We start from the raw sequence: 23,973 nt of genomic DNA on the forward strand, positions 1-23,973 counted from the left end.
TTATTATGTTGAGGTATGATCCTTGTACTCCCACCTTTTTAAGAGTTTTTAACAGGAAAGGGTGTTGGATTTTGTCAAATGCTTTTTCTGCGTCAATTGATATGACTATATGATTTTTATCTTTCAATTTGTTTATGTGATGTATCACGTTTATTGATTTGCGGATATTGTACCATCCTTGCATTCCTGGAATAAATCCTACTTGGTCATGGTGTATGATCTTTGTGATGTTCTTCTGGAGTCGATTTGCTAGAATTTTGTTGAGGATTTTGGCATCTATGTTCATGAGGGATATTGGCCTGTAATTCTCTTTCATTGAGTTGTCTTTATCTGGTTTTGGTATTAGGGTGATGCTGGCTTCATAGAAGGAGTTCGGAAGTGTTCCTTCCTCTTGGATTTTTTGGAATAGTCTGAGGATGATAGGTTTTAGTTCTTCCTTGAATGTTTGGTAAAACTCTCCTGTGAAGCCATCTGGCCCTGGGCTTTGGTTTGCTGGAAGCTTTTTGATGACGGTTTCAATTTCTTCCCACGTCACTGGTCTATTGAGATTTTTAGATTCTTCCTGATTGAGTTTTGGCAGTTTGTATTTTTCTAGGAATATGTCCATTTCCTCCAGGTTGTTTAGTTTGTTGGAATAGAGTTGTTCTTAGTATTTTGTAACAATCTGTTGTATTTCGGTGGGGTCTGTTGTTATTTCACCTCTTTCATTTCTGATTTTGTTTATTTGGGTCCTCTCTCTTTGTTTCTTGGTTAGCCTGGCTAGAGGTCCATCAATCTTGTTTATCCTTTCCAAGAACCAGCTCTTGGTTTTGTTGATCTTATGTATTGTTTCTTTGGTCTCTATGTCATTTATCTGTGCTCTGATTTTTGTTATTTCCTTCCTTCTGCTTACACTGGGCTTTTCTTGTTTCTCTTTTTCTAACTCTTTGAGTTGTAGAGTTAGTTAATCTGTTACCGTTTTTTCTAGTTTTTTGCAATAGGCTTGTAAGGATATGAACTTCCCTTTCAAAACTGCTTTTGCTGTGTCCCATAGATTTTGGATTGTTGTGTTTTCATTGTCATTTGTTGCCAGGATGTTTTTAATTTCTTCCTTGATTTCTCTGGTAACCCAGTCCTTGTTTAATAGCATGTTGTTTAGTCTCCATGTGTTTGATATCTTTGGATTATTTTTATTGTAATTAATTTCCAGTTTTATGCCACTATGATCTGAAAAGATTCTTGATATGATTTCTATCTTCTTGAATTTGAAGAGACTTTGCCTATGTCCCAAAATGTGGTCTATCTTTGAGAATGTCCCATGTGCACTTGAGAAGAATGTATATTCTGTGGCTTTGGGGTGGAATGTTCTAAAGATGTCAATTAATTCCATCTGGTCTAGTGAGTCGTTTAGGATTGATATTTCTTTGCTGATTTTTTGTTTAGATGATTTGTCGAAGGGTGACAATGGGGTATTAAAATCTCCTACTATGATTGTATTGCTATTAATCTCTCCCTTAATGTCCTCCAGCAGTTTTTTTAAGTATTTGGGTGCTCCTGTATTGGGTGCATATATATTTACCAGGGTTATTTCTTCTTGTTGGATTGTTCCCTTTAGTATTATGAAGTGGCCTTCATTATCTCTTGTTATGTCCTTCACTCTGAGATCTAATTTGTCAGATATAAGTATTGCTACCCCAGCTTTTCTTTCCTTTCCATTTGCCTGGAAAACTTTTTTCCATCCCTTCACCCTCAGTCTGTGTGCATCTTTTTTTCTGAGGTGGGTTTCATGTAGGCAACAGATGTAAGGGTCTTGTTTTCTTATCCAATCTGACACCCTATGTCTTTTGATTGGAGCATTTAATCCATTTACATTTAAGGTTATTATTGATAGGTACTCATTTGATGGCATTTTTATTCTATACCCATGTTCCTTCTTCAATTCCTATTTCTTTATTTTTACAGTAGACCCTTTAGCATTTCTTGCATTGCTGGTTTGGTGGAGATAAATTCCTTCAGTCTTTTTTTGTCTGTGAAGCTCCTGATTTCCCCTTCAATTTTGATTGATAGTCTTGCTGGGTACAGTATTCTTGGATTCAAACCCTTCCTTTGCATGACTTTGTATATTTCATCCCATTCCCTTCTGGCCTGATATGTTTCTGTTGAGAAATCAGTTGCTAGTCTGATGGGGGTTCCTTTCTAAGTAACTTTCTGTCTCTCTCTGGCTGCTTTTAAGATTCTTACTTTGTCGTTGTTGTTTGCCACTTTAATTATAATGTGCCTTGGCGTCTGTCTTCTGGGATTCATTTTGCTTGGGACTCTGCGAGCATCTTGGATTTGTGTGGGTTTTTTCTTCTCTATCTCAGGAAAGTTTTCTGTCATTATTTCTTGAAATACTTTTTCCACATCTACCTCAGTTTCCTTTCCTTCTGGAACCCCCATTATTCGAATATTATTTTGTTTTGTAATGTCCCAAAGCTCCCGTAGGCTCTCCTCCTGCTTTTTAATCTTTTTTTCTAGAAGCTGCTCTAATTGGGTATTTTTTTCCATCTTGTCTTCTAGCTCACAGATGCGGTCCTCCGCTTCATCTAGTCTACTCTTGATGCTTTCTATTGAGTTCTTCATGGTAGCGATGTCATTTTTCATTTCTTCTTGGTTCTTCCTCAATTCCTGATGGTTCTTCCTCATTTCTTCTTGATTATTGTCAAATTTCTCTTCCATTCTTTTTAGCCAACCTATAATCATTATTCTGAACTCTTGCTCTGGTAGGCTGCTTGCCTCTGGCTCGTTTACTTCCTTTTCTGGTGATGCCTGCTTTTCTTTCATTTGTGGGGTGTTTCTTTGTCTTCCCATGGTATCTCTTTTCAGGATGTCTGGTTATGTGGTGTTCTTTCTCTTGTGTTAATTTATAGGTGCAAAATACAACACTACCAGGTACAACACGAGAGGCACTTAACAGGAATGTATTTACAATGTTAATAACCTCTAATAAAGGTAACCCCTAGCGATAGGCAAATTAGGGTATAGGAGAGAAGGAAGGAAGGAAGGTAAAAATAAAAATTAAAAAAAAAAGTCAAAGAAGAAATAAAGTAATGACAAAATGAAGTTGGAAAACAGGGAGAAAAAGAAGAGAGAGGGAGAAGGAGAGAGAGAGAGAGAGAGAGAGAGAGAGAGAGAGAGAGAGAGAGAGAAAAGAAGCAAACTAAAAAAATGGGAAACAAACTATATATATGTGGAGAAAATTGCCATAGATCAACCACTGAGCCCAGCCAATGCCGGTAACAATACTTGGAGATTAATACAAACTACAATACAATATCCACTATTATTAAGTAAGGTTATGATATACAGAAGTCAAAGAAACAAACAAAAACAGAGGATTTAAAAAAAAAATACAAAGCAACAATAACAACACAGGAATAAGCATAACAATTTCACTGAAAAGCATAAATATTCACAATATTCAACCTTCACTCAAACAATGAGAAAAGGATAGAAAGTAGAACCGTTTTTTTTGTGTGTGTGTGTTTTTTTTTTTTTAACTAGTTAATATAGTGCAGAGAGTGGTATTTATACACTTGTATCAGGGGTTGGAACTTAGGTCTATGAGTATAGTGAGAGCTTTAGCAGGGGGTATACAGAAAGAATAGAGGAAAAACTAAAGCCGGAAAGGGATAGGATAAACTGGAGACTAAAAGGTTAAAGTTTAGTAAGAGAGTGATGGGGTAAAGGTCGAATTGAGATAGGGTTGAATGATGCTATAGTAGAGATTAAAATAGAATGAAGGTTACTCCCAATGTAAAATAAAGAGGAAGTAAAATGGTACTGGAGAGGAAAAGAAAAAAAAATTGCAAAATATCAGTAGTAATAGTGATGATAGAGATTGAAAAATGTAATAATTGAAAAGGTAAAATCAAGTAAGGAAAAAAGAAAAAAAAATCGTTTCTGAAGTAAAAGATGTAAAAAATGAAAATTAAATAAAAAATGTAAAAAATGAAAATAAAATAAAGAATAGTAAAATTAGCATAAAATTGTCCAGTAGTGTTCAATCACTTCCTCTGTTGTTGTATTTGGTATGCCTGGTTCTTGGACCAGAGAGTCTTGCAGTTCCCAGCATTCCACTGCACCTCAGTTTTGTAAGGTAGTCCTTAAATTTAGGTAGGCTATATCTTAGTTATTTGTGTCCATTTATTTTTGATTAATTAAAAGAAAAAGAAAAAGAAAAAAGAAAAAAAGAAGAAGAAAAAAAAAAGGCAGTTTGTAGTTCAGCCCTTAGGTGTCAGTGTTACTGGTTTGACCTCCCAGTCTTTGGTTGCTCTGGCCTTCTTTCTCTCTGGGGGCGGGCCCTCGCAGCTCTCCTGGGCTACAATATAGGTGGGGCCGGGGCGTTCCAGGCGGCACTGGGGGCGGGGCCTCGCGGTGCTCCGGGGCCGCTGTGCTCAGGGCAGCACTGGGGGGCGGGGCCTCGCGGCACTCTGGTGCTACAATATATCAATAGGTGGGGCCGTGGCGCTCAGGGCCGCACTGGGGGCGGGGCCTCGTGGCGCTCCGGGCCTTGGTGCTCAGGGCTGCTCTGGGGGAGGGGCCTCGCGGGAGCAATGGGGCTACCGCAGCCTGAACTCTCAGGCTAGCCACGCAAACTCTGACCTTTCTGTGGGTGGTTGAAGAGCTTCCTTGAATCCACGTGCTTGCTCCGATCAGGGCGCCACAGGTGCTCGATGGACTCCTCGGCTGTGGGTTTTCCAGGCCTCAGAGAAGCTGCTCCCTTCCTGGTAGGGTGGCGCCGCCTTTGCGCCGAGCCTGGAGCTCCGGGAGAAGTTGGGAGTAGCACTTATTTTGTATTACCCAGGACTTGCTACATAATTTGAAGATGACTTTAAAAATTATTAAGTATTTCAAGATGGCAATAACAGATCATTCAACACAGCATCAGATCCTTGTGAGACTGTACAGATCACATGCCCATGAAGCCAATCATGCTATGCATACAGTAGATAATCAATGAATACTTTCAAATGAATAGATACAGTGAATGAATATATAGGGTGTTCCCCAAAATATATATACACTCTTTGAATAATTATAAGGGCAGTTTTTATTAAAATGCATTTCGTTTTCAAAATTGAGCTATCAGCTTTTGAAGTGTGTATACATATTTTGGGACACCCTGTATATATAACTAAATAAGTTCATTTCTTTTAAAATTATCCTTTTGTCAGTGGGAGACACTTTGTTCCTAAAACTGAAGAACAATTCTATAGATGACCATTTTCAGTGGTTGATTGGAAAGCATTAGATGAAGAGAGCATGTTATATAAGTGTTAATCATAGGGAGTGTTCAAGGATAGATTTTAAAAGAGAATAAAGTGGAGAAACCAAGATGGCGGCATAGGGTAGACACCCAAATGCAGCCTACCACAACAAATTTGAATTTTGAACTGGAAAACAGGGGAAACATCGCCCCTGAAGCTTCGTACGGCTGGCTAAGAGGAGGCTCTGACATTTAGGAAGGAGAGAGAAGGCACGCTGAACCTCAGGAACTGTGAAGAGCGAGATGAGGAGCGGGAGCCGCCACCGTGGCTGTCGCCACGGGACGCCGGCAAGGAGCTGGGTTGCAGGGCCCCCGGGGGGGGAGGTGCCGCTGGACCCACAACCACTGACTGCGGGCCACGGAGCAGAGGCCGGGGGCTGCTTCCCTGGTGGCGCCAACCCTGGCAACAGGCTGAAGCTGCGCAGGAGGTCACAGAAAACAAAGGAGCACTGCGGACCAGCCTGCTGAGCTTCCAGGATGATGAGGAAGAAACCGAAGAAGTTTTCGATGTGAAGAAGTCAAGTTATAGCAAAAAGATAGTAAAATTACTTAAGAAAGAATACAAAGAAGATCTTGAAAAATCGAAGATTAAGACAGAATTCAACTCATCAGCCAACATTGCAACATAAATGCGTTAAAAAAAAAACAAAAAAAAAACCAGAATGTTGGAGCGGTGGCAGCCAGGCCCAGGGCAGTGGCAGCCTGGTCTGGAATATCCAGGCCTGGAGCAGCGGGGCCTGGAGAATCTGCAGCCAGGCTGACCACGGGCCAGGAGCAGCAGCAGCTAGGCCCGGAGTGGCCAGGTCGGGAGCAGACAGGCCTGGAGCAGCAGCAGCCAGGCCCAGAGCAGCCAGACCCAGAGCTGCTGGGTCAGGAGCAGCTCACTCCTCACCTGCCCATGCCCCATGGCTGCTTCTCAGACATGGCTGGAAACTTTGGGGGGAACTTGAGGGTCTGCTGAATAAAGTGATGAAGGCTTAGATCTGGATGTGTTGAGTGGTTGTAGTGCTGGGGTGTTGATCTGTGAGTGCCTTGTGTGGGGTCTGGATGAGGTTGGTTGATCTATTTGGATGTCTTTTGTTTGAAGTGTATCCTTGGGAATGTGGAGGTATTATTGATTTGAGAAACTGCTAAGTAATTGATTTGATATCTGAAAAATTTAAAGTTCTGAAAGTTTAAGGTCTCTTGCCAAAAAGAGGTTTTAAAGCTAACACCTTAATTTTAATGGAGAAAGGGGAGGACAAGCCCTTCCCACCCAGAACAGGTAATCCAATTCCAGCCAGCAGCTATCTTTAAACAATGTGTTCATTTACATTTGAATGGCTATGCCTTTTGATAACCCAAGGGCAAGTTTACTTGTAAACAAGCTTGCTTCTCAGTTCCCAGGGCAGAAAAAACAAGGTTTAAAATTATTAGATTTTAAATTTTATTCTTAAAAATATAAAAGTTTATTAATAAAAAAAGGAAATTAAAAAACCTGATGAACAATAAAAAAGAGAATAAAGTCATAAGTCTCAGACAAATATAAAATAAACATGTGAATGATTTTATTTGCTCATTAATGTATAAGGCAACCAGAAAGGTGTTACAACTGGTTCAAAGGAAAATCCAAAAAGCATATATATATATATATATATATATATATATATATATATATGCCATTAGGAATGCTGACATGAATTTGCTTTGTAGATGCAAAAGTTGCTGCTTCCACAAAGGCTGAGGAAAGTCAATCCAACCTCTATCAGGCATAATTTGAGTTTCTAGGGACAGGATTTCTTTATATGTTGCTACCAGTTTTCCACACAGTAATCCTTTTTCTGCAGAATTGTAAAGAGCTCAGTCAAAGGAAATGAAAGGCAAAAGGAATCTTGATGAGTTAGTAAAATACTTCCAGTCTTTTCTACTTTATATAGGAATAAGGAAGGCCATGCAGGAGAGAGAGAGTGATCTTGGGTAACTAATTTCCTCTATGAATATGAGCAACAAAAACTTAAGGGACATGTTTCTATTAGTGTTACAAAGCGAGTTCCCAAGAGATGAACCACCAGAGCCAATTTGATTAAGCATGCTAGAATTTATTACAGATTCGAATCCGGGCTCAAACCTTGGCTGACGCAGCAGCTGGCAAACACCCGGATGGAGGGGCAGTCCCTCCTCTTATACCTCTTTTTCCCATCCCATCCCACTGTTGGTCTGTCACTCTCTGATTGGCCCCTCAGGACAAAGAACTGGCCGTCTTTAGCTGTTCCTTAGGTGATTTACACAACCTGGCCTGTTTTGCTTCAAACAGAATGTCTGTTCTGACTCCCAACGGGAGTGCAGGATGCTGCGGTTTTTTATGACCCCAATTTCCCAGCCCCATGCGGAGGGAGGTTTGCATGTCCCACCCCAAAGGAACTCCCGGCACGGAGTTACGACTGACTTTATTTTTTTAAACTTTTCCCCCCTGGCCTGGTCCGTTTCCAGAGTCCTTATCTCTTGGGCAGACAGGGCCTACTGTCACAATTAGTAGTTGTCACTTCTCTTATTTCTGTTCCTGCCTGTATAATTGAGGTTGCCTCTGTTGAGAAGTTTTGAAGGAAAATGTCTTTCCTTGGAACAATCAAGTTGAGAACTAATTTCATAGCTGAAGTAGAAGTCTTGGATAAGTCATTTGGAATCATTATTATTTTGTCAGGACTACTCTTTTCGCTCTTCAAAGATGTATAGTTATAAGTCCTTTAACATTAAAAATTCTGAACTTTAGAGGAGGAGAAGAATGGGCAAACCATAAATTTTAGCCATTCCAAATAGCCAAATATGCATAATACTTACCATAGTATGCATTATTAAATATTTATAAACTAGAGGCTCAGTGCATGAAATTCATGCAGGGGGGTGGGGGTACCCTCAGGGCAGCCTGCACCCTCTACAATCTGGGAATAACTGCCGGTTTAGGCCTGATCTCTCGCAAAATCCTGGACCACTGGCTCCTAAATGCTCACCTGCCTGCCTGCCTGGTTGCTCTTAATTACCCCCCCTACTGGCCTGGTCACCCCTTAATGCCCCCCCTGCCAGAATGGTCACCCCCAATATCCTCCCTTGCTGGCCTAGTTTCCCCTCACTTCCCCCCCCCCTGCCAGCCTAATTGCCCCCAGCTCCAACCCCTGCCACCTGCTCAACCCTACTGCACCCCTCCTGCTGGCCTGTTCACCCTCAACTTCCCCCTGCCAGCCTAATGGCCCCCAACTGCTCCCCCTGCCAGCTTCATCTCCCCTCATAGTCCCACTGGTTGCCCCACACAGCCTGATGTTCAGTCATTTGGTCATCCTAACACCCTGCAGGCCTCATCACCCCACACAGCCTCCTTGTTCAGTCCTTTGGTCTTCCTTCACTAACCCCCCTTGCTGGCCTGGTAGCCCCACACGGCCTGCTTGTTCAGTCGTTTAGTCATCCCTCACTAACCCCCCCTGCCGGCCTGGTTGTAAGCAGCCATCTTGTAACAGCATGATGGTCAATTTGCAAATTACTTCTTTATTCTATAGGATTATGAATTTTTATCAATCCATGTAATTTTTGTTTTTTCTCCATGGATTAACACCACAATATAATTGAAACAACTTAAAATAAATTTCATGGGTAAAATAAGACTCCCTTATAGGAAATTCTATAACCTTGCTATTCAAAATGTGGTCTCCAACAGTACACTTGTTAGAAATGCAATATCTCAGGACCCATCTCAGATCTAGAAGAATAGAATGGATATTTTACCAATACACTGGGGATTTGTGAGCCTTTCACAGTTTGAGAAGTTATGCTCTATAGTAATAAAAACTGAAAGTAACCTCTAATGTCTTGGATATTTTCACAGGCATTGCCTATCTGTTTGCAAAGCTTATCTGGTTTCTAAGAAACCACAGTACCTGGACACATGTATCCAGTGTGGGGAACTCACATGGCAGAAGGGCCTACTAAAAAAGGGGCCATGAATTTGCCACAGTGTAGCTGGCAGTGCTTATGTCTTACTGTTGTTTTATTAGCTCATAGGAAACTCTAATATATCTACTGACCCCAAAGGTCAGCCATTCTTCACATGTATTTTTTGCAGATGTTAATCTAACCAACATTCTGAATAGGTAATAGAGTTATATATTTTAAAAATGTAAAAATAATACATCAACTATGACTCTAAACAAATGCTTGACAATATTATGTATACTGTTTGCAACCTAAGTTTAAGGGATCCCTTTTCAGTTTGTATAAATCTATCTCATAATTTTAATGACTACATACTCACTAACTAAAGATGTACCATGATTAATTTAACCAATCTTTAAGTAGTGGACATGTGTACATATTCAGTCTTCACTAATACAAACTAAATTGTACCAAATATTCAGTACATACTAGTACATTTCTATGCACTTACACAAGCATTTTTTTTATTTTTTGCAAGCATTACTTGTAAGAGAAATTTTAGAATTGAAGTCATTTGACCCACTTTATTTCATTCCCATTTTTTGCCCATTTTTTTCTATTATGATATTTACATTGATGATTGTAACTCTTTGTCAATATACTCTGTCAATACTTTCTTACTTTGTTATTTATCTTTCAATTTAGCACATGGTCTTCCACTAGACCAAAATTTTAAGTATTTTTCTTGTCAGAATTGTCAAGGTTACAAGATTTCTGGATTTTGTGTTTTTCTTAAAAAGACCTTTCCCACTGTAAGATTATAAAAAGTGGGAAATATTAATTTGCATTGATATATGGGTTTGTTTCTAGACTTTCTATATTTTATGATTCATTTATTTCTAGTTTTTCTTAGCTAGTCTCTCATTCTTTCAATTGTACTTTAGAATCAATTTTTCAAGTAAAAATAAATCATATGATAATTTGATTGGAATTTAAATGAATGAAAAGGTTACCTTAGTGAGAATTAAACATTTTTAGAATACTGACTTTTTCTATCCAGAAATCTGGTATGTTGTATTTTTATTTCAATTTTTTAAAATGCCATTTGGTAAAGTTTTGATCTAATGAAGATCATGTCTATTTCTTGTTAACTTTATTCCTAGTGTTTTATTTCCAATTTTGTTATGGGAATTATGTCCTCTACCATATTTTCATGTCATTTGTTACTAGTATTAATGAAAGCATTTTAAAACATACATATTATTGCAGTTTAGCAATCTAAGAGGCATTTCTTTCACATAAATCTGCATTTTATCTTATAACCACCTTAGCTTTGATAAATACATAATGATATATCTGCCCACGTTACTGAGCTACATTACTGTTTCTATGAGATTGACATTATATTTCACTGGGTTTTCTAAATAGACACTCATCTGCAAATAATTAAAATATTGTTACTTCCTTTCTCACATATATATTCTTTTTATATATTTTTTTTTTATTGCAGAGAAACCAAGATGGCAGCATAGGTAAACACCTGAATTTGCAGGCTCCTACAACCACTTCAAAACTACAACTCAAAGACAAAACAGACATCATCCAGAGCCACAGGAAGACTGCCTAAGTGGAAATTCTACAACTAGAAGGGAAGAGAAAAGCACACTGAGACTCAGAGGACTGCAAAAGTAAGGTGCAGAGGTATGGAGGCATGCACACAGAGAGGGCTAGCAACTGAGTATACGACTGGATTTTTCAATCTGCAGGCAAGCTCCCAACTGCTCTGAACTCCAGTTTCAGGCAAAACTCTTGGGACCCAGACTCATACGGGGATAAACTGGACTGTCTGGCAGTGGGCAGAATGCAAGAGCGGCTTTCTCTCAGAGGTGAAGTGATTACCATGGGGCACTGAGACTCAGAGGCCTCATAGGGCATGGCTGACAGAAAACCATTGCTGTTTGCTCCACCCTGAGACTCCATGCCATCCAAAAATGTGTGAAGAGGCTTTTGCATATGAATGGACTGGTCCTTTGAAATCTAAACTTACCGAATAAATTGCAGCTGAGTCAGAAAGACCAGAACATCCAAAAGAAGGCCCAAGGCCCCATAGTAGCTTGCATGACTTCACAGTTGGGCCTCATCTGGGCTCCTGCAAAACACAAACAAAGAAGAGGAATCTGCAAATTAGCATCTCCTTGGACACCCAAGAGCCAGTGGGTTACAGTAGGACCATCCAGATTACAACTCCTCAGATCTATAAAGGACACACTCAGAGGGCAGACTCAGTGAGCATAAAAGCCCCAATAAAGCAAGTCTTGCCTCATAAGGGTGTCTCCAGCACAGAATTTGTCCCAGCATAGACACAACTGATCCTCACAGCCAATTGACCTGGAGATCAATTCCTTCCAATAATATCAACAACAATCAAGGGTTAACTAAAACAAGACTGTGCACACAGACCACAGAGGGGTGCACCATGAGTGTCTACCTCATGTAATTGGGGAAACTGAGCCTTTGGGCCCTATAGGACATCTAGCACACAAAGCCACTCTATCAACTCAGGGAAGCAACCCAAATGAAGAGAAAAAAAAACAAAACAAAACAAAACAAAACAAAACAAAACAAAACAAAACAAAACAAAAAAACAGATCACAAATGAAAGAAACTGAGGAAAGCAAACTATAAAGATGTAGAGTTCAGAACCAAAATATCTGGGCACATGTATCTGGTTATAAGGTTTTTCAATGATTTTATAAAAAAGGCTGATAAATTTAGTTAGACCCTCAAGGATATGAAAAAGGACCAATTAGAAATAAAGTGTACACTGACTGAAACAAAGAATAATATACATAGATCCAACAGCAGACTAGAGGATCACAAGAATCAAGTCAAATATTTGAAATACAAAGAAGCAAAAAACACCCAATTAGAAAAGTAAAAAAAAAAAAAAAGAATCCAGGAGAATCCAAGATGGCTGCTCGGGTAGGCACCTAGCCGCAGCCGCACGCAACAATTTCAATAAAATACAACTAAAATATAAAATGGACATTACCCAGAACTACAGGAAAGTCGACTGACTGGAAATTCTACAACGAGCAGCAAGGAGAAAACCAGAAGGAAGCGCGGAGGAGCTGTAAAAGCCCAAGGTACGGAGATACGCGCGGAGAGGACGGAGCTGGAGAGGAGGGAGGCCGAGTGCCTGGCGGGCGTTCCCTAGCGGGAAGGAGATAAACACTCCGACTGTGCTGGGCCCCCGACTGCTCTGAACCCCAGTTCTACGCCAGACCCCGGGGACCCAGGCTCATCCATAGGGAGCTGGGCTGTAAGGCGGAACCCCGGGGAAGTGGCGAAAGGAGGTCCCGGAGGCGAGCACACTGCTTGCGCGCAGAGAAGGGACGGCCGGCTGTGCCATAGGACTGCCTCGGCGGGAAGGAGACAGGCTCCAGACTGCTCTGAACTCCATCTCCAACTCCACTTCCAACTGAACTGAACCCCAGTTTCGGGCCCATTGCGGGAGAGCCTACACTGTTTGGTAGCAGGCGAAAATCGAGGGCACCTTTCTCTAAGAGGCGCTTGCAACAAGTACTGAAGGACCCTGAGTCTCAGGAGTCGCATAGGGCAGGGCTGACGGAAGCCAAGGCTGTAGGCTCCACCCTGAAACCCCGCCCCATCAGAAAAGCTGCCTGCGAAAATGCCTAAACCAAATAGATCACAAACGAAAGAAATGGAGGACAAAAAGCGACTGGATATAGAGTTCAAAACCACACTTATAAGGTTTTTCAAGAGTATCCTAGAAAAGGCCGATAAAATAAATGAGACCTATGAGGATATGAAAAGGGATCAACAAGAAATAAAGAATACATTGTCTGAAATAAAAAATATTATACAGAGTCCTAAAAACAGAATAGAAGATCTCAAGAATCAAGTCAAAGATTTGGAACATAAAGAGCCAGAAGACATTCCTCTGCAGAAGCTAGAAGGCAAGAGAATCCAGAAAATTGAAGATAATGTAAGAAACCTCTGGGACAACTTCAAACGATCCAACATCAGAATCATGGGGGTCCCAGAAGATGAGAGAGAGCAAGATATCGAAAACATACTGAAAGAAATAGTGACAGAAAACTTCCCCCACCTGGGGAAAGAATTGGACTTACAAGTCCAGGAAGCACACAGAACTCCAAATAAGAGGAATCCAAAGAGGACCACACCAAGACAAATCATAATTAAGATTCCAAGAGCAAAGGACAAAGAGAGAATATTAAAAGCAGCAAGAGCTAAGCAGGTGGTTACCTATAAAGGAGCACCTATACGATTGTCAGCTGATTTCTCAACAGAAACCATGCAGGCCAGACGGGAATGGCAAGAAATATTCAAGGTGATGAATAGTAAGAACCTACAGCCAAAAATACTCTACCCAGCAAAGCTATCACTCAGAATCGAAGGTCAGATAAAGAGCTTCACTAATAAAAAAAAGCTAAAGGAGTTCATCACCACCAAACCAGAATTATATGAATTGCTGAAGGGGGTTCTTTCAGAAGAGAAAGTAAATAAAGATAAAAATTATGAACAACAAATACGTAACTATCAACAAGTGAATCTAAAAACCAAGGAAATTTAAAAAAAAATCTGATGAACAATATTAACTGTTGAATATAATAGAATCAGAGGTATGGAAGGGGAGTGAACTGATGATTCTTGGGGAAAAGGGGACAGGGGAATGTGGGAAGAGACTGAACATAAACTGTGCACCTATGGATGAGGACAATGGGGGTTGGGGAAAGGGCAGAGGGTGGGGTGGGAAGGGGGGGGGAAGGAACACTTGTAATAATATGAACAATAAAAATTTATTTAAAAAATTAAAAAAAAAAAAAGAATCCAGGAGGAGAAACCAAGATGGCGGCATAGATAAACATCTAAACTGCTGCCTTGCACTACAATTTGAAAACTACAACTAAAAGATGGAACAGACATCATCCAGAACCACAGGAAAGTTGGCTGAGTGGAAATTCTACAACTATAAGGAAAGAGGAAAGCACATGGAGAATCAGAGGAGCTGCAAAGGACTGAGGTACGGAAACACGCGCACAGAGATGGATGGGCAGTTGAATGCCTGGCTGTCTTTCTGTAGCAGGAGACTGCACCGAACCCCAGTTCCGACAGCACTGATCCCCAGTTCCAGGTGAAACCCCGTGGACCCAGGCTCATACGAAGTAAGTCTGGACTTTCAGGTAGAGAGAAAGGCAAATGGAGACTTGGGGAAGCTGCGGTGAGCAGAGGTCAAGAGGCTTGCACTCACAGGTAGAAGACTTACTGCTGAGGTTGCTGCTAGCTCTCCAGAGAGAAAAAGAGTTGGAAGATTCTTACTGCACTGAATCCCAGTTCCAATTGCAGTGAATACCAGTTCCAGGTGAGCCTGGGGGAATCTGGAATGTCAGATGAAAACTCAGGGGAGCTGTGGAAGGCAGAGGTCTAGAGGCATGCATACAAGGGCAGGGCTGACAGGAAAACAAGACTGTCTGCTAATCCCTGAGACTCTGCCCCATCCAAGCTGAGCACAGAGACTTTTGCAATTTTGCAAGTCTAGTACTATAAGGCTGTCTCCAGCACAGGTCTCCAGGCATAGACACAGTTGATACACATAGCCAATTGGCCTGGAGGTCAATTCCTACCAGTGATATCAACAACAATCAACACATTAAGGCTGTACACACAAACCTCAAAGGGGTATACCAAGAGTGTCCACCTGAGGTAACTGGGGAGGCTGACCCACTAGGCCATATAGGAAAATTAGCACACAAAGCTACCCTACCAACTCAGGGAAGCAGATAAAATATGGAGACAAAGTAACAGACCACAAATGAAAGAAATGGAGGAAAACTAACATCTGGATATAGAGTTCAAAACCATAGTTATAAGGTTTTTTAAGAATTTCCTAGAAAAGGCCAATAAATTTAGCCAGACCCTCAAGGATATGAAAAAGGACCAACTATAATTTAAACATACACTGACTGAAATTAAATATATATATATATATATATATATATATATATATATATATATATATATATAAATTTATATTAATATATATTAATTATACAGAGACCCAAAAGCAGATTAGAGGAATGCAAGAATCAAGTGAAATATTTTGAAATTCAAAGAAGAAAAAAACACTCAACTGGAAAGCAAAAAGAAAAAAGAGTTCAAAAAGTTGAAGATAGTGTAAGAAGCCTCTGGGACAACTTCAAGTGTACCAACATCAGAATAATGGGGGTGCCAGAAGAAGAGAGAGAGCAGGATACTGAAAACCTATTTGAAGAAATAATGACAGAAAACGTCCCTTACCTGGTGAAAGAAATAGACTTGCAAGTTCAGGAAGCACAGAGAACCTCAAACAAAAAGAATCCAAAGAGAACCACACCAAGACACATAATAATTAAAATGCCAAGAGCAAAAGAAAAATAGAATATTAAAAGCAGCAAGAGAAAAACAGTTAATTACCTACAAGGGAGCACCCATACGACTGTCAGCTGATATCTCAACAAAAACTATGCAGGCCAGACAGAAGTGGCAAGAAATATTCAAATTGATGAATAGCAAGAACCTACAACCAAGATTACTCTACCCAGCAAAGTTATCATTCAGAATTGAAGGTCAGATAAAGAGCTTCACAGATAAGAAAAAGCTAAAGGAGTTCATCACCACCAAACCAGTTTATGTGAAATGCTGAAAGGTATTCTTTAAGAAGAGGAAGAAGAATAAAAATGTAAAGATAAAAATTATGAAAAATAAATACATATCTATCAACAAGTGTATCTAAAAATCAAGTGAATTAAAAATATGAGGCACAGAATAAACTGGTGAATATAATAGAATCAGGGACATAGAAGGGGGAAAGGGTGTGGGGGTGCAGGAAGGGACTGAACAAAAATAATACACCTATGGATGAGGAGAGTAGGCTGAGGGTGTGTAAGGGCAGATGGTGGGTTGGGAACCGGATAAAAAAGGAGCTATGGGGGCGGGGGGGGGGGGGGAAGGAATAATCTTAACAATAAATATTTAATTTTTAAAAAGTAAAAAAATATTAATATTTAAAAATGTATTGCATGGGTCAGAATCTCTAAAACAGTGTGTTCAGTAATAAAAGGATAGTAAATGGCCTTGCCTTTATGCTGATTTAATTATGAAAGCTTTTCTATACTGCTGAGATCTTTTAAATTTGCTTCTTATGATGTACTACAGGCCTCGCACATGAAATTCATGTGTGAGTACAGTCCCTAGGCCTGACCTGTGATCTGAGCTATCTTCCCCAGCTGCCTAAAGCTGGCCCGCCCCGCCCCCCTGCCACCACCTACCCTGGTTCCCTATTCGCCATCAGGTGATCAGTGCTTCATGGTCAGGGGAAGGGACCAAGAGGTGGTCAGTGTGCCTCATAGTGACTGGTCTAGGAGTTGTTCTGATCGTTCTGCTGTTAGTGTCAATTTGAATATTATCCTTTTGTTATATAGGATATTCATGTCAGATTATGTATGCCTCTTTTCATGATAACTCAGTTGCCTTCTATTTGACTCAGAGTAAAAGCCAAAGTGTATCCTTTGAGTAAAATGCCCTACAGGATTTGCCTCCCTTTGCCTCTCTGATACCATGCCTTATTTACTCTTCTTGGTTGTTTCTACCATAGTGGCTTCCTTATGATTTTGTTAGGATGCAGGGTACAATTTACTTAAGGCCTTTAAAATTTGGTTAATTCTATCTGTAATACTCACTATATATATATATATATATATATATATATATATATATATATATATATATATATATATATATATATATATATATATCTTCCAGTGCCCTCACTTCATTCAGAACTTCACTTAAAAGTAATTTTCTCTGAGAGGCCTTCCTAAGCCAATTTATCTAATATTCAGTGCTAAACATAAAATATCTTTTCTGATATTTGTGTGTATGCACTGAAGAAAAAATACTAACTTATGTAAGTCTTCTGTTTAAAGCTCCATTGTTAGGAATTCTGTTAACATGGTTTTATTCATGACTCCCTAATCTGTTCAGGTTTCAGCCTGACCCTTAATTTCCCAAATGTAGAAAAAGAAAGTCACTTTGGATTTTATCTAGGTTAATACTATATCACCTTAGGGTTAAATTTCATCAGAGGTTGTCAAGCTCTAGAAAGCCTATTTAAAAAGTCAGAACAGCCCTTTATTTTTTTGGCAGACCATTTCTAGCTTACTGAGTCTTAGTTATAAGGTTCTGGAGTCTAGGCCCCTTTTGACAAATTTCTCACAGTCATAGAATGAAAATTGTCAGGTAATACCTGAATATTATATGAACATTACAGATAATTGCACAGAATATTAAAATTTCCACTTTATTGTAATTCAAAGTTAAATATGGTTTGGCCCAAAATGGGGAGACTTCTTTAATTTAGCAGTTCCTAAGACAGTAATGTTAAACAATATGTATGTCTGAATAAATATTACTTGGTCATCACCTATTACTCTTAACCGACAGTTGGAATTGATGACCACAGAAAAATATTTAACAACCTTTTCCATCTTTTCTATGAATATTTATTTTTTTCAGGTTTACCATCTCCTCTTGAATTAATTTTTGGAGGTAAATATATCCCCCTAGAAACATTTAGTTTATATAGATTTTCAAATGTTTGAGGTAAAGCTCTAACAATAGAGTTGTATGATATTTTAAAATTTCCGTATAATTGTTTATATGCCCCTTTAAATTCCTAATTCTTTTCCATTTTGGTCATGCACACCAGCATTTTGTCTATGTTGTTCATGCATTAAAAGAACTGGATTTTGGTTTTGTTTATTAATTATTTTTGTTTTTCTCTTTTGTTTTCCAATTCATTATTTTCTACCTGTGCTTTGAATTTCTAGTGTTCTTTTCCTTTAATTTGTTGTTTTCAAGAGTTTTAAAAAAATCTTAACAAGAATAATTCCATCTTTCCAATTAAAAACTCAGATCAATGAATTTTCCTCTCGATTTCGTTTTGGTCATAGTCATCAGGTTGTGATAGGTCATGACCTCAGTATCTACAATACATTTTTTAGCTCAATATTATCATTCTGACTTTTGTTTCTACAAAATTTTTAGTAAAAGGAATTTGCTAGTTTGAATTCTGCACTATTCTGTAGATTGTGTGGAAACAATCATTTTCGCTATTTCATTTTTTTATTTAATAAATCCTTTATTGTTCAGATTATTACAATTGTTTCTCCTTTGCCCCTGACCCCATAGCTCCCTTCCACCCAGTTCTCACAAACACCCTCTGTCCTTAACTCTACCTCACTGTCGACATTCATAGGTGTACTATTATTGTCCAGTCTCTTCCCACATCCCCAAACCCCTTACCCCCTGAGAATTGTCAGTCCACTCCCTTTCTATGTCCCTGATTCTATTATATCCACCAGTTTATTCTATACCTCATATTTTTAATTCACTTGATTTTTAGATACACTTGTTAATTGACATGTATTTGTTGTTCATAATTATTATCTTTACATTTTTATTCTTCTTCCTCTTCTTAAAGAATACCTTTCAGCATTTCACATAAACTGGTTTGGTGGTGATGAACTCCTTTACCTTTTTCTTATCTGTGAAGCTCTTTATCTGACCTTCAATTCTGATTGATAACTTTGCTGGGTAGAGTAATCTTGGTTGTAGGTTCTTGCTATTCATCAATTTGAATATTTCTTGCCACTCCTGTCTGGCCTGCATAGTATCTGTTGAGAAATCAGCTGACAATCGTATGGGTGCTCCCTTGTAGGTAATTAAATGTTTTTCTTTTTCTGCTTTTAATATTATCTCTTTGTCTTTTGCTTTTGCCATTTTAATTATGATTTGTCTTGGTGTGGTCCTCTTTGGTTTCCTTTTGTTTAGGGTTCTCTGTGCTTCCTGGACTTGTAAGTCTATTTCTTTCACCAGGTGGGGGAAGTTTTTGGTCATTATTTCTTCAAATAGGTTTTCAATATCTTGCTCTCTCTCTTCTTCTGCCACCCCCATAATTCTGATATTGGTATGCTTGAAGTTGTCCCAGAGACTTCTTACACTATCTTCAACTTTTTGGATTCTTTTTTCCTTTCTCTTTTCCAGTTGAGTTTTTTTTGCTTCTTTGTATTTCAATTCTTTGACTTGATTCTTGTGTTCCTCTAGTGTGCTGTTGGGTTTCTATATAATATTTTTTTTTTAATTTCAGTCAGTGTATGTTTAAATTCTAGTTGGTCCTTTTTCATATCCTTGAGGGTCTGGCTAAATTTATCAGCCTTTTCTAGGAAATTCTTGCAAAACCTTATAACCTTGGTTTTGAACTCTATATCCAGATGTTTGTTTTCCTCCATTTTTTTCATTTGTGATCTGTTTCTTTGTCACCACATTTTCACTGCTTCCCTGAGTTGGTAGGGTAACTTTGTGTGCTAGGTGTCCTATATGTCCCCAAGGGTTGGCCTCCCAGTTACCTGAGGCGGTCACTCTTGGTGCAGGCCATTTATATGCAAAAGCTGCTAGGTGGAGCTTGGGTGGGTTTATAGATTGTTCGGGTCAGGGTCTCCGGGTGTCACTAGGCTAGGGCATGGCAAACAGTGATTGATGCCAGTCCACCGTCTCTGCATCTCTGAATTTTCATGTTCCCACTTCCCGCACCCCAGCACAGTAAACAGTAAAATGATTGCTGGGCACACCATTGCAAGAAAGTTGTCCTTACTTTCTGACCCAATGGCAGACACTCCAGGTTCTCTCTGTAGGATTTTGAGTCCCCAGTGTCTCCCCATAAACTGGAGTTCAGTGTAATTGGGAGCTGGTCTCCCTTCCACTTGAAAAAAGCAGTGCACCCAGTCACCCATCACCAGTCTGTTTCCCATGCCTCCATACCTCAGCTTTTCAGTGCTTGTGCATGTCTCAATGCTCCTTTCTCTTTTATTATAGTTGTAGAAGTTCCACTCAGCCAGATTTCCTGTGGTTTGGTGATAGGTGTTTTGTCTTTTACTTGTAGTTTTGAAATTGTTGTGTGAGGCAGCAGTTTAGGTATTTACCTATGCTGCCATCTTGGTTTCTTTCATTTTCACTTTAATATGGTAACACACTATGTACAATTAAAATGCCACTTTCATACATTACTGATACAGTTTATAAATTGCTTTGTATTTTAGAAATTATTGTGAAAAGCACAAAAAACTTTATCAGATTATCATTAAGTAAAACAATATATGATACCAAATATTTTACACACTAATTTCAACAATGTAATAAATCAATTAAACTTAGGGGGGGAAAGGTTGGAAGAAGAGAAAGCAAAATTAATTATGGGTTTCTTCTAAAGTATGGTGGAATGTTTATCTTTGTTTTACAAATGCTCTGCTATAATGTGTTTATGTGAAAAAATGAAATTTACCATGTATTGACTGCTTGCTATATACTCATGACATATAGTATCTTTAATATTTACATGTAATTATATGCAATTCTATAACTTCATAATTTTAAAGTCATATTTTAAAATTTTCTAAAGGTCATATAACATGAAATTACCAGAGTTGGGTATTGTAACTTCAAAGTCCTTCCTCTTTCTACTACACCAGAGCTTCTGAAACTATGGTTTGTGAATTTACTTGAGAAAAGTATTACATCTCAAACTGAAATGTAGCATTTCTTTCAATTCTGAATGTAGGTAATAAGCCACAGGAAAATAGCAGTAGCTGTGACTCTGTCACCAAAAGAAGACAGATATTCACACATCATTATATTACCCTTGTTACTGATATTGTGAGATTTATTTCATTCACATCACTACTTACAAATGCCTACAGTAATTAGCTCTACTACTGTTTAATGTGTTAATAAGGAAAACCTGTATTATTATATCAAAATATTGCCTTGGTTTTAAAAAATTTGCTGTTCTTTTTAATATAATGAATTCCTCTTGGAATCCTATGCATCTTATTTTATGTATTGGAAGACTATTTTTCTGAGATGGAGTTCAAACTGCCCAATGATCCTCTGCTAAGATTCCCTGAAGCTATACCATATGAATTTTTACTTTTTATCAATATCCTGGGTACATATCATTAAAAAAAAGCCAAGATTCCTTGAAACAATACCATGAAGCTTTATTGTACAATTACAAAATTTTAATTAACTCACAAGGAGATATCATTATTTTATTAGTTAAATATTTTAATTTTATTTATAAATTGTTGTGTATATATAGGAAAACAGTTTATAGAAATCTTACACTAAACAGAATTGCAATAGGTGTTTTGCTGATTTATTTTAACCTGCCATCAATAATTCTAAGAACATTTAAAAGATACAATAAGTAATTACTCTTCATAACATCCTTTATGTAGTAGCAATTATCTAAATTTATGGCAATATCATCTGTCCAGCATTACCACCCCATGAGCTCCAGCCTCTGAATTGATGGTTATTTTTGTTGTTGATGGGAATAATAACAAGTCAGTAAAAAAATGGCATAAGTAACAGCATTTTAAATGCTGTTTACTACTAAAAATGTTACTCATTCTGATAAGTAAAATAAGCCAGGCAATGAAAGAAAAATACCACATGATCTCACTTCTTTATGGGAAATAAAGAACATTATAACCTGATGAACAAAAAGATAGATACAGAGGCAGTGAAGCATTGAACAGACTGTCAAATTACAAGGGGAAGTCTGGGGAGTGTTAGTGAGGAGCGGGAAAGAGATCAACCGAAGGACTTGTATGCATACATATAAGCAAACCAATGGACACAATACACTGCGGGTGGGGACGGGGGGATGAGGGCATATGCCAGGGGGTTAGGGGAAGCTGGGGGAAGGTCAATGGCGAAAAAAAAGGAGATATATGTATTACTATTTGTAATACTTTAAACAATGAAATAAAAATTTAAAAATGTTACTCATTCTAAATAATTTTGATAGAATTTGTTATAATTATCAGTAAAAAGATAAAACTTTTTCATAGAGAATCTAGATGCCAGTGAAAATCAGATGTCCTAAAACCAATCTGTTCTATAGCTGAGTTTGTTATTTGATGACATAACTATAAAATGTGGTTTGCTTATTCCATTTATCTTATCCCTTTGTTTACCCAAAGCACATATTGTATGAAATCTTGCCCATGTAGTTTTACAGTCTCTGCTGTCTCTCACATATAAGTGAAACCTAGCTCAGAAATAATATGCCTGCAGAAAAACATCATATTCATTTTGAAAAGGAACATTCTTTTTTAAAAAAATATATTTTATTGATTTCTTTCAGAGAGGAAGGGAGAGAGATAGAGAGCTAGAAACGTCGATGAGAGAGAAACATCGACCAGCTGCCTCTTGCACACCCCCTACCGGGGATGTGCCCTCAACCGATGTACATGCTCCTGACCGGAATCGAACCTGGGGCCTTTCGGTCTGCAGGCCGACGCTCTATCCACTGAGCCAAACCGGTTTAGGCTGAAAAGGAACATTCTTAAAATATTATAAATTCTGGAAATAAAATGATGCTAAAATTTTAAATTAGCAGAGAGGATAAAGAAGCAACCCAAAGCTAATTATGTGGAAACACTATGTTAAAACTATTCATATTTTCTACTTTTTTAAAGTTTGCTAGTTTTTATTTAGTGAGGAATTCAAGGCCAGTTCTCGTGTCCTTGAAAGTATATACAGCTTGTATGAAAGCTTCTTTGGGATGGTGTGCTTTTTGATTGATCTGCTGCAGCCCAGTCAGGCTGAATTCCCTCTCTTCTGAGTCTTTGTTTAGAAGGCTCCATCTCCCACTGTGGTCCTGTTTAAGGTCCCTGAGATTTCCAGAGCTACCCAAGGTAGTTTCCACATAAGCCACATTCATGAGCCTTAACATTGCCACAGAAAGAATGAAAGAAAGAAAGGGAAGCAGGCAGGTGAAGACAACATACCAGACTTCAGGGAGAACGGTCTGAGAACCTGGAAAATGAAGACACCACAGCTCTTCTAAATTATAGAAATTCAATATTTCAGAGATTAGGATTAAAACTAGTGATCAGAGGAGAAAGGGAAAAATAAATTATGTGTTTTTTAGTTAGGACATAAAAAACTGAAATGTGGACAAAGGGCAATAAAATGTCAATATCTTTGTAATTGGAGAGAGAAGTTGACTATTTTTGGGTGATCTCCACCCCTAAATTCATAAATAAAATTGGGATGAGTTGGGGGATAATCTAAAACTAAAATAATTGCCCAGCTGTAAGCTTCTAGGAGTGAAGCAGTGTTAGGTTGCTGAAGGACAAAAAAGGAAACAGTTTTCCTATGTCTTTACTTATTGAAATCTATGCTTTTTACTGAACAGAGAGATTGTCATATGAATCTCTTCTTTCTATCAATATCCTGGGCGCATATCAAAACTTTGCTTAAACCCTGAAATTTGAAGTTTCTTTAGTCATCTTTTCCTGGTTACCCCTCCCCCCAATTAGAATAGTAAAATTCATAGGCTAGCAAATACTGTAGCAACTGTTACTGTCAGATATTTTTCTGTTTGAAGTGTGAGCTGTTATTGTCTACTGTAATTTTTAAATGTAATTTCTATGAAGCTATTATCTGAACTGTAAAATATACTCATAATAAAAATCACTCATTCAGGGTAACCACTACAAAAGTGTGTCATTTCTGCCTTTGATGGAATACTGTGTCCCCTAACACAGGCAGAGAAAGGGACTAGTGATGTGAAAAGAATGTTGCTCAACTTCATACGGTTAGAATAATAAATGAGTGAACACCCTGGTTGATTA

General features: G+C 38.5%; 1 protein-coding gene across 1 annotated transcript in view; it reads left to right on the plus strand.

Moving 5' to 3' along the window:
• LANCL3 (LanC like family member 3) overlaps nucleotides 1–23,672 on the plus strand; it is a gene marked incomplete at its 5' end in the record, with an annotated part of 50,628 nt that extends 26,956 nt beyond the window's left edge. Inside the window, 6 exon segments of the mRNA XM_084870843.1 lie at nucleotides 9,141–9,155; nucleotides 9,158–9,255; nucleotides 9,259–9,306; nucleotides 9,310–9,327; nucleotides 9,329–9,364; nucleotides 22,821–23,672. Of these exon segments, the coding sequence (XP_084726969.1) occupies nucleotides 9,141–9,155; nucleotides 9,158–9,255; nucleotides 9,259–9,306; nucleotides 9,310–9,327; nucleotides 9,329–9,364; nucleotides 22,821–22,958 (353 nt within the window). The 3' untranslated portion in view covers nucleotides 22,959–23,672.
• Nucleotides 23,673–23,973: the final 301 nt, after the last annotated feature.

This window comes from Pipistrellus hanaki (genome assembly GCF_964339955.1).
Source record: "Pipistrellus hanaki genome assembly, chromosome: X".
In the NCBI taxonomy this organism is placed as follows: Eukaryota; Metazoa; Chordata; class Mammalia; order Chiroptera; family Vespertilionidae; genus Pipistrellus; species Pipistrellus hanaki.